The sequence below is a fragment of the Struthio camelus genome, chromosome 14, assembly GCF_040807025.1.
Source record: "Struthio camelus isolate bStrCam1 chromosome 14, bStrCam1.hap1, whole genome shotgun sequence".
In the NCBI taxonomy this organism is placed as follows: Eukaryota; Metazoa; Chordata; class Aves; order Struthioniformes; family Struthionidae; genus Struthio; species Struthio camelus.
Window position 1 is genome coordinate 4,841,557 of NC_090955.1, and position 17,555 is coordinate 4,859,111.

General features: G+C 38.0%; 1 protein-coding gene across 6 annotated transcripts in view; it reads left to right on the forward strand.

Annotated features, from left to right (window-relative positions):
- The window catches only part of LOC104153258 (contactin-3), a 251,764-nt gene that overhangs the window by 219,496 nt on the left and 14,713 nt on the right, over positions 1 to 17,555 (forward strand). For all 6 annotated transcript variants that reach the window (XM_068960388.1, XM_068960387.1, XM_068960391.1 and 3 more), the window contains 3 exons: positions 11,030 to 11,157; positions 12,541 to 12,716; positions 17,273 to 17,390. In XM_068960388.1, the coding sequence (XP_068816489.1) occupies positions 11,030 to 11,157; positions 12,541 to 12,716; positions 17,273 to 17,390 (422 nt within the window). The remainder of the gene's footprint in view (positions 1 to 11,029; positions 11,158 to 12,540; positions 12,717 to 17,272; positions 17,391 to 17,555) is intronic.

A 17,555-nucleotide genomic window follows, 5' to 3' on the forward strand; every position in this document is an offset into this window, starting at 1 on the left:
TCTCCCAAAATTCTGTCAAGGAGGCAAATGAGTCATATTACAGCCATGGTGATAATCTGGCTGAGAGACAAAAAGAAAAGAAAAAAATAATAAATTCTCAATGAGCAAAAGTTAACAATTGGGAGGTCTGGAGTAGCAGTCTTACCATTCTAATATTTTTATTTTTACCATTCTACTACTGTGTTTGTTTATATGGGAAGAGTTATTGCGAAGACATTTCCAATGTGTAGGTGGCATAAAAAAAATAAAATCAAGGTTTTCCAGAGGTTTAAAAGAGGGGTTTAGTAAATCCAGACATTTAAGCTGAATGGTGGCAGATGAAAATCAGTTTTGACAAATGTATAATGCACTTTGCAAAGGAAAAATTAAAATGCTTGTGTCCAAGTGTTTTTGTAAATGAACTATAATCGCTCACTTAGATTTACTGTAATCGCATCACTGTGGACAGGTGGGTGTAACCATCTGCTCAGTATGCATTAACAGGCAAGTAATAGAGTGTTGATATGTATGGGACAGAATAGAATATAATTTTGAAGAGTTATTACACCATTACAAAAATCCATTACCTTAGATACTGTGTTCAGTCCTGGGCATTTTCTCTCAGAAAGAAGTAGTAGATGATAGATTGTTGATGAAAATATTTAGAAGCATGACTAATTGATCTCTAATCAATTCAGAGATTGAAAGGATTAAGACTGCATGACTTCAAGAAGAACTAAAGGTAATGAAGGTGTGTGGAAAAAATGGATGATGAGGAAAAAATGGGATGAATAATACTCATTATTCATACAAATATTTAGTTGCGTGTGCACATTGTTTAGATAAAAAAGGAAAAGAAAATGACGATATGCATTCAGGTTCTTCATAAGCAACTATAAGCTTAGCAACTTTATCAGTGATAAAATAGGTCAGCATTTCTTTAGTATTTACATGATAGCAAATATGTTTTGGTGTTAATAAAGTGCTGTGCAGTTCTCTGGAAAGTTTATGAATCACCATTCTCAACTACTGACCTCCAACAATGCAAACGATTTTTTTTTTTTTTTTTTTTTAGCAATAAGCAGTAAAATATGATTGAATTAGCCATAAATTTAAATTGCACATGTCACTAGATCATTTTGGTCAAAGTATACAGAAACGTACCTCTCTGTACTCTGGGGCAGCCATTTGCTTTGTATCTCTCCAACCTAAGAGTTTACTGCCTTTTCAAGCTTTTCTGTCTTACATTTCAACATTTGCATAAACTGGGAGTTTTGGGTTGCAAGCTGGAGTGGGAGAAAAAACCTTTGAATGAGAGGTCCAGTTAAGACAGTTTCGTATCTGAGTTACGTATCTGAACAAGGAAGTTTGATCCTTACGATGTTCTAGCTGCAGCACTGTAGTCCAGGGTGTAAAAAGCACTCAGTCCAGGGTGTAAAAAGTCATAGGAGTAGGATAACTATTTGGGAGGTTTGCTTGCACTGAGGTCAACCTTTTTGCAGCTAGTTGCTAGAGTATCTGAGTTGGCTACAAACTGTGGTCACAGCAACTGCCACAGGAAGCAGAAAGACAGGGTTTGACAGGGAGCGGTGAAGAGAGGATGATAGCCCATGGTCATCTTGTAACATTCCAGTATCAAACCATGTTTAAGAGGATACTTCAGGAAGCATAGTATAGCTGAAGTGTCTGAAAATCCGGAGATGAGACTGAGGAAACTGAATTGGCCATTTTGCTTTTGGAGGAAGATTGCCAAGGCTGTGTTCTGATTTTGTGAATGCACATGTACTTCGCTAGGTCTTTTGTGTTATGTTTTACAAAGCTTCACCTGTTATTGTGAAGCTGTTCTAATCCAGGTGAAATTCTTTTTGCCCTATACCTATGAAACACCATATAGTATTTTTGTGTTGAAATTTCTAAGTGCAGAAGATTTTTTTAAAACTTTCTATGAACTGGGACCGAGAACATTATTTGCTACTCTTTGTAAGGCCAGAGCTGTCTCCTAGTACCCGAAAGGTATGGGGACTTAGTATCTTCTTGATCTGCGCGGCTCTGGCTCTTTCTTCATAGGGAACTCAATAGTTTTCATGTGTTCAAGTGTGTTAAACGTTGACAAGCGTGGCAACATGGCAGAAGATAAGGTATCCATCATTACAGAGCTTTACACAGTACCACAGATTTGTTTAGCTGGTTTGCCCGCCAGCAAGCAAAATCTCATTCAAAGCAAGCCCTTTGTTGGTTCTCCTTCCTTTGTGATACCTCCCATTGTCTTGTAATGTCATAATATCGTATTCATAAATGAGTTTGTAACGCAGGGCCACAGTGATGACTAACCGTGTGACCTCTGTTGTTGTTTGATGATTGTTCTTATTTTTATGGTCATTTTTGTAAAGCACCTCTGCAAACAGATTGCACCTGATTTCCTCCAGTTAGGAAGATTCTTAGGTTTTGTCCCTGTGCCGTTCCTATAAAAAGGCAGAGAGTGGTATCCTCCTCGTTCCTGCCTGTCTCCTTTGCTGCAGCTGCGTATGATCACCCTTCAGAAAACCTGTGTAGGTTTGATTCATGGTATTCATGGCAGCAGTGAGGCAGCTGCTGAAGCTGCCAGTTATGCTTGAAAATGCAGGGCTCCACGCACGCCCAAGCGCGTTTCAGCCATGAGTGGGACCTTGCTTTCCAAGCATTCTGTCTGAATAGACATCAGAACTGGTCTTAATGGTTGCTTTGGATTGCCCTTCAAAAGCAATACCCAGTAATTTCATTTGGGGTGACCGTACCATACAAAATAAACTAATGTTCAGTTTCTGAAAATGTATTGAGCATATGTAGTACTGCCTGCTTAGATTTATGCCTTTGCTTGAAAGCACAAATTATGGCTTTTAGTTATGCAAACTAAGCGCAGGTGTTTCCAAAATATGGCCCAGAGTGTCTCCTACTGTATTTTCGAGAGCACGCTATAAATGGCTTACAGAAGAAACGTAATAACAAGCCAATAATCCGGGATTAATCTAACAAGGAAGTTTGAGTGCACTTGCCTTCAGAGTAAAGGAGAAATGTGATTCTTTGCAGAAAGTACTCTAGTTCATTACTATCTGCTGTGAATAATGGCAATTCATGAACTTATTGCAGCTCTACAATTCCTGCAATTCAGGAAAGAGTTTCCAAATGCCAGTACATTTTTTCAACCGTTAACTATGTTTCTAATGGAGAAATATGTTGGGAGGGGTTGTTTTTTAATCAGAGAAGAAGGGAGGAGCAAATTCACAAAAGGGTAAAGCTGGCCAGAGAAGTGCAGCATGCTGGGAGAGGAGAAAGAGCTTAATTACGTTTGAATCTCAAACCTGTGGCAGGTTTCAGGCTTGTTCCCAGAGCACTCCTTAGGAGAGGAAAGAGAGGGTGAGTAAAAGGGTTTCCCCTCCCTCTGCAATTCACATTTGAACGTAAAGCGCAAGCAGGGAACTCAAAACAGTCCTCAAAGGCTGCAGCAAGTTATCTCCTTTCTGTTAGTCTGTTTCTGCAAGGGAAAAGCTCTGCTGCGGGTATTGCACTATATCCCCCCTGGATAACTACACACAGTTTGTCAAATCTGTTTGCTTTGGTAGAGCATTTGGGCAGTGTGATGTTTTGTTTTTCATGTAAGTATACACACTTACGAGCGTGCTGTCCCCTGAGGTTCTGTCAGCGCAGGCAGCTCCTGACGGTCGCAAGCACGTCTCGCTAGCGCTCGAGTATAGACACCGTGTTTGGACCACGCCACTTTGGGTCTGCAGGAAGGCTTAGGGACCATAGCTTAGCGTGGGGGTGGGACTAGGTCTTAGATGTCTGCTGTGAAAGTGAGATGCAGCAAGATGAATAGAAGCAGCACGTCTTAAGAAAACTTATATTTGAATAACAAAACTAAAGCACAAATGTTCTATTACTTAAACATATTCCTAGTATTTTGTGGTAAGAGAATTCCTGTTTCGTTTGGGGTAGTGACCCCAATACTTTTGTGAAGCCTGAAAGATTTTGATTTTGACGTCGCTGTCGCTTGTATTTTTAATTTATTTTTAAATGGTGCTGCATTTTCAGTATATAGATGTGGATAATGACTCAGTAAATTTTACTTAAATGAGCTGAAAATGATGTGTCTTGAGGGGGCAGAAGATATATTTCAAAATGGATTCAGAAGTTCTGGACTGAGAAATCACTAAATATTGGAAAATACAATCGTGCATCCTCTTAATTTTGCAACATATGTGATTTTTCTAGAATATTTTGAATAAAGAGAACTAGAGAGTGAAGAGCAGTGGAATGCACAAAGAATTGAAGGCGTAGGGGTCACTGTAGAGCACCCATAGCAAAGCAGAGAAAAGGAGAATAAAATAAGCTGTGCACTGAGGCAAGGAAGTGCTCCCTCCAGAATGCAGATTTTTTCCTTTGAAAGGGATAATTTTGGATTATGTAATGAGCATAATAATCACAGCAAGAATTCTGTTGGTTTTAACGATGCCAGATCCGGCACTGGGAGAGTAGGAATCTGATTACCTGGCGCAGGTCGGTTTTCATCCCCCGTTACGGTTATTGTGTATTCCGCCACCCTAGGAGCAGTTTGTAGTTACTGAGGCTGTTCTTTCCCAACCTTCTCATTATGACAAGGCCTTTAAAGAATTTCTGCAGAGTATATTTTATCAGCAGTCATTAAGCCACAGCCTGGCTGTGTTTATTCCAAACGGGGCAGCTTCTGCGGAGAGCAGAGCCGAGCCCACAGGGTGTCCGCGCTGAGGGCACAGAGAGGGCAAACCACAGTTGTCTCAGAGGGGCAGAGCTCCACGAACCTTCTCTGTTGCAAAGCTGGCCTAAGACACCTCCAACTCCAGATAGATAAGGTTTTATTTTTATTTCTTTTATCCTCTAAAAGAAGTGGATTAGACAGATTTAACGGGTTAAAAGAACTTCTAATTCATGTTTAATTATCTAGTTTAATTCATGTTTCTATCAAAAACTGAAGTCATACCAAAAATATTACAAGGTAGATATACCCTTTAAAGAATTTTTAAAAAATATTTAATGTATCCACATTATTTCTAATTGATAAATAGCACTAGAAATTTGCAGGAAATAAGAAAAAGGTTGTTTGTAGCTGGTCCTGAGCTCCTGGCTTACATATGTGACTGGAAGAAGATTAATATGAGGGATTTTGAGATCACACAGAGCAGTGTTTCAGCTGTTAACAGATCCACCTTTCTTCCTATAATTTTCTGGATTTATCAAGACTAGAAAAAGATGAAAAGAGCACAAAAAGGCATTCCAAACTTGCACTTCACTAAAATAAACGTTTCAGTGCATGTGTCTCTTTAAAAATCCGAAAAGGCAATTTTAAGCATCTTTAACTATAGTGGAGGGCTGTCAAACTCAGGGGAGAGAAAAAGAGAAATACTTCCTGATAAAATGTTGCATGGTTTTTATGAGAATCGGTTACTGGATTTATCATCACTAGAGTTTGAATTAAGTATTTTTAGTTCATTTTGTCTTATGGTTTCAAACTCTGTGATGTGGAAAGTAATGCATTTACTAACTGGTGCTTCAACAGGAGCCTTATTTTTGCTGGCTTTCTTGTTAAGTAATCCAGTTTAATTTATTTGGAATTTGCTCAATATCTAAAAAGCAGTTTTGACCCACTTTTCCACTGATCCTTTGTATTAAAGTGTTATGAACTGGAAAGAAGTATGTTTATGTCTATTATCATATCAATAAGAGTGTAAAAAAGTGGCTCTTCTGCTGAATAATCTGACAAATACAAAAGGCACTGGTTATTTAGTTTGATTGTGGCTGTTATTTTACATTGTCATGGGCAGATAAGCAAATTTGCATTCATTTACACTTTCACTGCTGACACCAAATTTCAGATGGCAGCTCTGAACCAGTGTAAGGGCTGTGGTCTTGAATCCTAAGGCATATTCTGGATTTTGGGCATGTGTGTGGTGGTTGTGCACCAACACTAGAATTTTTTAAGCAGGATTTTGATGGGTGAGGTAAAAATATGAAAGCTCTGCGGATAAGACTAGGCCAGTTCTCTAAGCAAGCCAAATTGTCCGGTACTAGTACAGGGACAGTGAATCTAGAATAGCTTGAATATCCCTATGCTGCAGGCACTGAGGTCAACAAAGGATCTTGGATTGGCTGGAGCATCATTTGCCTTCTAATCCCAGGTGATATTTTTGTCTAAATATGTATATATGAAAATATGTTACAGGATGTAACTATAGTAAAATAATTCACCATTTTTTGAAATACAGTTGGATTTCTGCATGGACAGTTATAACTAAGGTAACTGATAATTAATGTTGATCCTATGAATCCAGACACAACTAACATAGTGGGCAGTGTTAATGGAGACTGCAGCTCCGCTGAAGTCTCTCAACTGTCTGGGAGATTTGTAATGCCAACTACCTATTTCTAGCATAGGTGAGACAGGCAATCTCCCGTAGTTTTGCCAAACTGGGCAGCTCAAATAAGGACTCCTGAAGTTCTGAGACTGGTTAATCTTCAAAGACGACGAGCATGAGCATAAGTTAATACATTTGGCCGTCCTAGGTATTTTCTGTGTCGTTACTTTGATTATTGGAAAACAGATTCTTCTCAAAGGTCCCTTTCTCACAATTTTGCTCACAAGCTAGATGAGTATTTTGTTTTTATCAGTAATGTTTTGAAAACTATGATCTGATGACCAGGTAAAGGTCACAAATCAGTCTCCAGTTGTGGTAATGCATAGGGGCCAAAGCATTATTCAGCCAGTTGTCTCTGTTTTAAAGGGCTAGAAGTTTCTGCCGTTTGCCCAGTGCACCAGAAGCCTGCAGGCAGCTGAAAATGGAATTCAGTCTGAAATTGCCAGCCTTTAGCGAACTGTATTGAAAAAAATATCGTGGATGCAGGAAACATTAAAAGGTGTCTCATTTTTCTGCACAGGAAATTGAGACCACTTCCTGGCAGCAGCCAGCCAGAGTATACTTGTTTTATCACAGTGTGTGAATGTCTAATAATTCTAAGTATACTAAAAGCTTCAGCTTGTCTCATTGCTTCAACAGGAAGGGGTAGAACTATTTCTGGGTTTAGAGTTTCCATAAGCTGAGCTGCATTTGCTGCCTTTGTAAAGGGGGAAAAAATAGAGTTGCTCTTTTTAATTTACCAGTAAAGATTTTATTTTGACAATACAATTTTTCTAGAATTGATTTGTTGTTTTTCTAATTCTGAAAAAAATCCCTTGATTCTTAACTATATCTTGGTTTTAATAAGCCTCCTGGTTCGTTATTTCAGATGAGCTAGACTTGCAAGTAGCTCAGAGCGCTCTAAATGTCATGTATTTTAATTAAACAACAGACATTTTCTGTTCTATACCTTGATCTATTTTATCCTTTGTTTGATCTAAAGCTTTGTCAGCACTGCTGGGTTTTTATTTATTTTTGCGTTTTTTCTACTGGGAAGCTGCCTCAAAGTAGATGCTGTAATAAAAGCCCTGGGAGAATATATAGGTAGCTGGACAGCCCAACAACTCAATAGCTTGCTTGCAACCATAATTGATAATGTTTTAACACCTTTTATTGATGTGGTTTTATTTACCTATAAAATGTATTAATCATGTCTGTAACATGCTTAAAATACCTATAAAGCATATAGTACTCTTTAATTCATTAGAAATGTTCTATCAAATATAAAGCACAGCCAAATATTACTCAATTTTCTAAAACAAGGTAAGCCTTGGGGTGCCAGCCTTTCCAACACTGGTGAAGTGTATCCTCCTTGCAAGTTTGCATCAAATGTTGCCACACTGGTTTACGTATCCCAGTACGCCTTTGAAGATTAAAATACGAATGTCTGCAAACTGTATATCTATTGTAACTCTTTTCGCCTCCAAATAAGATACTTTTCTCTGTCATTCTAACAAGTTGACTTGTTATTTCTTGTAACAAGCATCAGTTAGTTTCGTTACTTTATCATCTTTACCTGAAGGAAATGTAACTCGGCTACAATATTGGTATATAATGCAATTATAATACACTTTTTAAAGAATATATAAAGTGCGATGGAAAAGGCCTAAAAATATTTTGAAAAAACGTTGTGCTTAATTTCAGAGTATGTTTCATAGTACAGAGCTGTGTAATATCGATGCAACTGTGGAAGAAATCCAGGCTCCTACTGTCGGATGTTTAGAATACAGCTTCTGTTTGGCCTTGAGGATTAGGTAAACTTTCTATTAAGGAAAAGGAGCAGCACAACAATAGAGCCATGACGGAGTCCCACAAGCATAGTGTGTGGTTAGTGAAGATGGTTTTGCAGAATCAGAGAAGTTAGGGGGTGAAGGATAAGACCACCGAAGCCATCAAACTCTTAACGTTGCATTCTGCTGCTCTCGTTCACCATCGTAATTACTCCCTGAAAATGGATTCAAACATGTTGCCTCCATAACGCTGTATTATTTGTAATATAAATCATTATAAATAATTAAGGACAGTGCAGTTTACTGAAGCATATACCTTTTAAGGGCTAACTTTTGTTTCCACAATGCAATTGAATCTAAGGTAGTGCATTCAAAAGGTATGTCTTAGCTATGCCTGCCTTGAGTCCAGAAGGCCTTTACGGTCTTGCCCTGCAGCCATTGCTGCAGTTTCGAGCTTGCATTATCCTTTCTCGTCTACCAAAACACGTGCAGAGTTTCATGCAAAGAACTGTTCACGCTGAGATACTAGCTACAGTACGTGAATGACATAAGAACAAAGAACACGTTTTGTCGGATAAACATCCTGCCTATCCCATGCTTGAGAGTAGTTTTGAGAAGAAAGGCAGTGATCCCACCAATTGCCACCTAACATAGCAGACTTCTTAATCTACTTTTTGCAGTAAGTATTTAACCACAGAGAACTGAATCGTCAGGTGAGACAAATTATGGAGATCTGTTGATACTAATTTGCCTGAAGTATATTAAAAATTAAAAGAACAGCAGGAGTGTATATTTAATTAATTTTGTACTGAATAAAGAAGCATGTTAATAATGAAATATATGCACCTAAGAAGGCAAAATCTACATGACTCCTCTGAGAAAGGGAAGATAGCAACGTTAAGTTTCATGACATTTGCCTTCTTCCCAGGTGATAGTTACTCTGACAATCGCGTAAGACTCTACAACTAATACGGTTAGAAGTTCACCTGGAGTACTAATGTTTATTGTTGTGTTAATTCTGTTTAGTTAGATATAGGGTGTTTGGGGCATTTCCAGAATGCCTTCTAGCTAAGATGCTTGGGGAAATGACAGAAATACCCTCTCGGTGATTCATTTGGTGCCTTTTGAAATGGACTGAGGCGATCTAAGACAAGCTCTTTTGACCGAGGGGTAACAGGAAGATGTTGCTTGGTTTTTTGCTAATTATTCTGAAAATTCTTGTATATAGTTTAGTTATATAGGTGCTGCAGGTTATCTTAGGGAAGACTTGGTAGATGGTCCTGTATCTAAGGATATGACAGATGGAAGGATTAGGGATGGGGAAAGAGGGAAACAAACTAGCCTTTACCTTTAAATCCCTTCAAAGATGCTGTCTAGAATGTCCTCTCTATTAGGATGCTGGTGCTCTTCTCTCTGCATCACTAATGCCAGTCTCCTTTTGTCTACATCTCTTCTTTCTGTTTTCTTTTATGTTATATGCCATTAGTCGTGATTCTCACTAGCTGGGCTTATTTGGAGTAGAGGAAATCTTTTCCTTCAGGTTCTTCCGTAGAGCATATCTCTACTCTGTCCAGAGGTCACTCATAGATAGTGTAGGTGATAAACTAAGGCATTCATTATTTTCATTTCAATGGAAGGTAAAACCACACTTACTTAAAGCTCTCTGGGGAAGGACTTTCTAATTAGCCTCTTCCCTGCCTCTGTCCTTACAGATGGGACTTCTTTCCTCATACCTTTGAATGACCACAGTCTCCAGCCGCCACATAGCCACCGTAGTAATATGGCTGAGGAGAATAGTGTCATGGCAATTCTAGGACCCAGCTGCGATCCTGCCATCTTTCACTATGCCAGTGCTAGTTGCACTTCCCTGAAATTTTTGCTGGACTTTACAAGCGGTATAGCCGTATAGCTATGAAAAATCTTCACTTCTCTTCGCCATGCTTCCATTCTTCCCAGTCCGTTTTTATTTTATCTCTTGTTTGAAATTATAAGAGGCCAGCCTTTGTAGCCGAGAGAGATGACAGATTTATATCTTATTTTCATAGAGTGGACATGACAACACATCTTGTGTACTGGTATGTAGGAGATGATATCCTGTAATCGTTTAAGAGGTGTTTTTTGTCTAAAGCTTGTAGCTGTTACATTAATCCACATGAACCTTATATCAATAAATAAGGTAATTCTACAACAAAGCTTGAATATTTTTGATGTTGGCAACAAAATGGGCCAAGATTAAATATCTGTCCAAACCTAGATTTCTGGGAGAGGGGTGGGGGAAGTACAACGTGCAAAGTTAAGCTTTCGGATGTCAGCAAGTAGCTCATGTTTGCTTGGGCTAAATGCTACTCTGCAGACGTCACTGGTGCAAATGAGGTATTGACTCATATGAAATATATGCTAAACTTGTATATATGAATCCTCAAAAGTGTAAAATGTGGATTGCTTGTTAAACATGTATTGATGATACACGGTTATTTCAAAGTCGCCATGCCAGACTCTGTAAAGCAAACAGCACAATACGGTTGGAAATTATTCTAGTTTCAATTGGTGCAGCTGAAAAAGAGTTAACATATGATTCCTGTTTTCTCTCTCACACACTCACACACACACACACAAAAACATACATACATATGCACACACACGTATCGTAAATGTTGGCTTTGCTGGTGTCCAAAATAATGAATAATACAAGCATGGGTTCAACTTTGTTGCGTATCAGTGCGTGGCAGCAAAATTTTAAAACATCAGGTTGGTAACTGGTGCAGTTTGTTCTACCTAGTGTAACAGAACAAATACTGAAACATGTCTACTACAAACCAGTGCTACAACTTTAAAAATCTCTTTGTAATTTTTTAGAATCATGTTATTAAATGATGGAAGACTAAGAATAGCTAATGTGACTAAAGTCGATGCTGGAAGCTACACTTGCCTGGCAGCAAACCAGTTTGGAACAGCTAGTGGCACAACAAACTTAATAGTTACAGGTGAGCCGGAAAGGAGAGTTGTTGGTAAGATTATTTAAACTGAATTACAAACTCTGCAACAGAAGTCTGCAACGATGTGAATTCTGAGTTTGCTCTCTGAAATCCTGAATGTGTTGGAAAGTAAAGGGTCTGAGAGGCTGTATATTTAAGAATATATAAAAATAAAAGGATATGAGTTACTGATCTCTGATCATTTGGGAGAAGAGAGACTGAGGGAATTTCTCTCTTTGACAAAGATGCTCCTTGGCCCTGGGATCTCAGATCAGGAGGTTTTGAACACTCTCCTCCCCTCTCTCACTTACTAAACACTAAATAATGCAATTATTCTTTTTAACTATTTTTTTATTTGGGGGGGAAAAAAAAGGTAATTCATGGCAATCCAGAAAAGTATTTGAGTCAATGTGGAAGGAACTCCAGCTGCAGGATCCTTCAGGTACTCCACAAGCTGTAAAAATATAAAATCTTTCAAAAGTGACTTTTACACATAACTGTTTTTAAAGGGGTTCTTGCCTCTTCCTGTAATTCGTCCATCATTAGCGGCTGTCTAAGAGACTGGATTAAAAGGACAAGTGGTCTACAATGTTTAGCTGAAGACGGTCTTTTCTCGTGAGATTTTTTTTTTTAAAGATTGGAATGTCTGAAAGATTTTCCAAATCCAGAGTTATATAATATATTACTGCATTACACAGTCTGTATATCTCATAGACCCAGACAGAATTATTTTGTTTTATGAATTAACAACTTCATATTTTCAGCTTGTCCTGTTAAATGATTCATTCTCTTTTTATACAAATAATAGAATTTATATACAAAGAAATTATACAAGAAGATTCTATTTAACAACATTTACATTCCTTGGATTTTTTATATATATTAGTGTGATTCTGGAGGAACAAGCAGCTATTCTTAATGATATTATTTATTTTCTATATAATATATGGACCCAAAAATCCAATGCGTTCTACCCTGTGTGGATTTCCTCTACATATTGTAAGTTTTTTTCCCCCACTGTCACCTCTCAGTGTTCCAGCACCTGCAACTACAGATTCCTGTTCCAAAACACCAGCGTTATTGCTGAGAACCACATACACTTCTGAAGGGTAATTTTGTTGTTGTGGATTGCAGTGCATGTAGCTCTGTAAAGTATATTGACCTGTACACTGCAAGTTAAAATCTACTTTCTCTGTTTCAAGAAGTTCCCACTGCTAAATATGTAAGGATACAGCGCTCCAACAAGAGAGCTCAGGCAGTAACATTTATAGTCCAGCTGCCTAATTTGAAGTGACTCTCATTAATCAGGTCTGAAGACTGTGGTAGCATGTTAGTGGCAAGGAAAGACCAGTAATAAAGAAATCCATTAGCTGATATTTCTGTTCTCAACAGAGCCAACAAGGATTACTTTGGCACCTTCAAACATGGATGTCACTGTTGGAGAAAGTGTCGTCTTGCCTTGTCAAGTCCAGCATGACCCAATACTAGACATTACCTTCACCTGGTATTTTAATGGAACGCTCACTGACTTCAAAAAAGATGCTTCTCATTTTGAGAAGGTTGGGGGGGTAAGTGGAAATTACCTTCTTACCCATGTATGAGGCAGATGCAGGCTTACCTTTTTTTCTTTTTACAATACAGGGCAAAAATAGGATATTATTCCCTTTTTGGGCTGTAGCATTTTCTTCCGTGTTGGAAACAAATCATAACTGAGCTAGGTGCTGCAAATAATCCATTGTACAGCCATCTAGACTTCAGACCTGATTTTAAGTGCCAGCCTCTGTTTCTGCATCTGGCCCTATGTGATTTTCCCAAGATCACATAAAATATGTTGACAGATCAAGGAACATGATTCAGATTTCATGGGCTACAGTCTAATACCAAAAACGAAATCACAGTTTGCCTTATTTTTCCTGGATGGTATCCCTAATGAATCCCTCAGCGTTCTGTTTGAGTCTCCCTAGGTGAACGAGCCATATATCACATTACATGTTTAGGATGTAGAGATGTGGCAGGGGAGGAGATGGATGAAATTGATGCTTTTTATAGTTTAGCTCTTTAACCAAAATATAAAAAGTAAAAGGTTAAGAAGGATGTAGTAAGGTGTTGCAAGCAAATGAAATGAATTACAGTAAAAAGCGTTACTACAGTGCAAGACACAGCCAAGTAATAAAACAGCTGAGCATCAGCATGTAACTCTGGCCTTTGAAAGTCCTGGCGAAGTTCTGTCTCATAATCTTGCCAGATCTCCCTTCTGAAGGAATAGCTGCGGGTTAGAAAGTACTGCCTGTGAAATTTCAGCACCTAGCTACAATTTTTTTTGCCTGTAAAATCTCAAAATATTTAACATTTAATCAGTAGGCATCAAATGCACAGATTGTTTTACATGTGGCATTTGATTAAACGCAAGTGCATGCAAAGATGAGGAGATTTCCTTGTAAGAGCAATAAGCTATTCATATATCATGTACATTTTCATATAAATCTTTCTAGAATTATGAACTGACCATCTGTCATGATGTAATGGGAATGCTCTGATTTCATAGCCTGTTACCTTCCAGTAAGAAGGACTTTATTTACTTAGTAATACTTCCCCGAAGTACCAGCTGCAGTCTAGTTGTGTATACAAATAATAATTTTAGAAAGGAAAGGTTAAAAATATTCAACAAACTAAATCTGACAATACTGTTCACTCAATTAAGGATTTATAAGCTGACTGGAAAGTTAACTTTTTTCCTCACTAAAAATTTCTGCTTTTTCATAAAACAAACAAAAAATTTTTCACAGAAAATTCTCAGCTAATCCTGAATAATGTTCCAGGGTGAATATTATTGACTAATTCAGAATGCTGAAACTAGAATAATTTACTTGGAAATCTGTCATAAGAAACAGAGGTAAGGATTCTTATGGGAAATATAAGTTTGGTTTTTTTTTTTTAAAACTCCTGTTTGTGTAGAAAGGGGATTGAAGCCCGTTTGTAGAAAACTTCATAGATTGCCAAGAGATGCACAAAATATTTTGTAGGCTTTCTCTGGATCCCTTTTAGGTTAATGGAATGATTTTATCTGGAAGTGAGAGTCATGGTAAGTAAAGAAGACAGCATAAATATTTTATAAATCTTCCAATAGCTGCAGTGCATATTTGCTCAAGGGAAATATCTATGCAAAAATCCCTTCAGCTTTGTTAGTGGTAAACATGGAAAAAGGAAAATAACTTTACAATGGATGGGTTGCCTCTTTGAGATGAGGACTATGTAATGAAGTCTTGGGAGTTCCTGTCACGGTCTTAAAGAACGTAGCATGCCTTGAGGCCTCCAACATGTAGTAGTTAGTGGGAATGTTATGGGACCACCACCTGGTCTTCCATATGGTTACAAAAATCCAGGATGTAACACTGTTTAAGTGCGCTTTTTTTTTTTTAAGACAGATAACTTATATGAAGAGTATGGCAAATCAAGCAATCTCCAAAATTCTGAACGGATTGGCCCTCAACTGTTTCTAGTATCACCTGTTTAGGCAGCTCAGCAATGGTTGGAATTGTTATGAAGTCAGGAAAGGTAAAAGCAACTTCAGTACCAGTTGCAGATGTTCAAACTACATGGACAGCTCTTTATTTGAATTCTGTGTAGCATGGAGAACAGAAGGTGACCTTACCGTCACCTGGGCTTGTCCACACTGGCAAAGTTTAATCTGGCTAGGCAAAAATGTGGATACTGTAATGGTCTGCAGAACAATGAGAGGTGAGAGCGTCTTCTGCATTGTAGCTTTTTGCTGCTGCAGGTTTCTGTATTTTCCCCAGTACTTTGGAATTCTTCCTCAAAATAGCCAAGAAAAATTTGAGTGCAGCGTTACTATTTCAGCGGCCAAATATTTTGTTAATGTTACATAACGAACATTAGAACGAACCCTATAACAGTGTTTCCTTCATTAAGGAGATTGTGGTCTGGCCCATTTAAACTTGTCATGCCAAGGGGAGGCAGGTTTCAATTTCAAGTAAAATTATTCTACTTCACAATCCCCTATTGTCTAGATGCTTTAAATGTAGTTTGCTGGAATAAGTTTCTGTAGAACGTGATTTGCCTACGAGTATACATTGTGGCTGTTGATCATTTGTTGCATGTCCGCTTCCAAGCAAACAGCTAGATTTTAGATTGCCTTTAACTTAACTTTTAATTTAGAGCAGGCTATCAGTGCTGGGTTGTCCTGTAAACGCTGGCATCTACATTGTAATAGAAGGCACTGTATTCATATTGTCACATGTGGAAGGGAAGCAGTCAGAATTGTTTTAAGCTTGTACTGAATGAAGAAGTGGGACATGGCAATGCTGGTCCTACAATTTTAACTATAAATGTCAAACCTCCCCTTGACATCAGTGGACTAGACTAAAGCTCTACAGTAAGTTTGTGACAAAATGGCAGAGCTTGTTTGCATTTTGTGTTACAGATTTATTTGAAATAATGGCAAGCTCTGTGGGGGAAAAAAAAAAAAAAGATTCTTGAAATATAAGGATCAAAACAGAATAATGGATGTGAACATAAATAACCAAAGAGTTTGAAAGATTGTGGGGTTTTGTTGTTGTTGTTGTTTTTAAAGTAAGACTAAAATCCCAGAGCCGTTTCTTTCCTCTTCTCCCAAACTGCTGTGTGTCAAAGAATCAGTCATGTGCCCAGGGTAGCTGAAAATGTCCACTAAATAGCTAGAATCCCTCCTTCTCCAGAAAATGAACTTTGCAACTATGCCTGGAAAGTGGAGGTTTTCAGTAAAGGACAAGTCTTCCCAGGTGTGCAGAAAAACAGCCTGAAGTAGACTGGATCATGAAATAGAAAGAATGAGCAGGTGGTCGAAAGCTAGAGAGTTGTTTGGGAAGTCTTGCTAGACTGAATTGACTCTGTTCCCTACCAGCAATGTCAATAAAAAATAAGTAATGTCATAAAGGAGGTGATCCTTCTCTGAACTATTCACTATTTTAGTGAATAAGAGGGACCAGAAACACAGAAGATGACCACTCCAGCACCATGCTGGATGGTAGCAGTTCCCAGCAAACTCCTTTAGGTCTCCTTTAGGTGATGCTGACTTTGCAAAGAGAACGTTTCTGCCAACAAAGCGTACCACAGATGATCTATTTAAAACTTTTGCTCAAGTAGCGGGATACCCAGGTATATTCAGGCTGAGCCAAAGCAACCAAGATTTTGCTGAGTGTATGAATATAAATCCACTCCCATAGTCCTGTGGGTATCAGACCACCAACTCTACTTTCCCAATGTAACTCAGATTAAAATCTGATTGAGAGGTTCTTCGCCTTGAAAATGTGATATGAACTGTGTCAAAGCGGTTACTATTCAACTGACGCAAAGAAGAGATTTGAAGTGACATAGGCTACCGAAGGTCTAGGATCAAGTTCTCCATTAGAGTGCTGTAGAAAACAAATGAGATATAGAGACCTGACATTTCCTGTGTATTATTAAATTACAATTATCCCTCAAGTTATATGTACGTTTACTTTGATTCGGGAGAATACCAAACACATGCTATGACTTAAGAAAAAAACACAGAAAAATATTACTGAAGATGAAATACTCAGTGTAGAACCAAGAAAAGGTTATTTTATGCTTTTGTTTATGCTTTTTGTTTGTAAACTGTAGAACAGACTAAATTCAGCTTTGTCATTTACACACTCGAACTCTTTCTTTAAAGGTCTGTAAGAGCTAGACTTTACAAATTCTGTTTAGACGACAAATTGGTTCACAGCCATAGTAACCACATTGTCTCTTTCTTAGGCCTTTGAGACAGTTTGTCACAGGGTACCGACTTTTTTCACATTGCATAGTAACAGTCAGTAGGTATATTCCTAGTATGAGATAACCATGTTACAGCTTACCTCCCGTGTTAAAAAGGGGGAAAAAAAGAGCCACTGCATCCTGTATAGTAGGAACATGCTTACAATTACCATGGAGCACGCGCTATAACAACTTGTTATCCTGCAATCTGGGTGCCAATGTAATTTTTTGAGCAACTTTTTGTCTTCAGTTTATTTTGGTTGACTTCTTTTCCATCTATAAAATATGAACTCAACATTAAATTACAAGATGGAACGTTTGAATCAATAAGAACTTTGTATCTTGACAGAGTGCATCAGGCGATTTAATGATTAGAAACATCCAGCTGAAGCATAGTGGAAAATACGTTTGTACGGTGAAGACAGAAGTGGATAGTGTATCATCTGCAGCAGACCTTATAGTACGAGGTAAATTTCAGCTTCAGTTATGTATGTGAATCATATTTTCTAAGTAAGTTTTGTATATTGTAGATTACAGAAACAACTGATGTTCTAGATTACAAAGCCAATTCATCAATGACTTGAACGATGTGATTCTGCCATGCAATTAGGGAGAATTTTAGCACCTTTTTT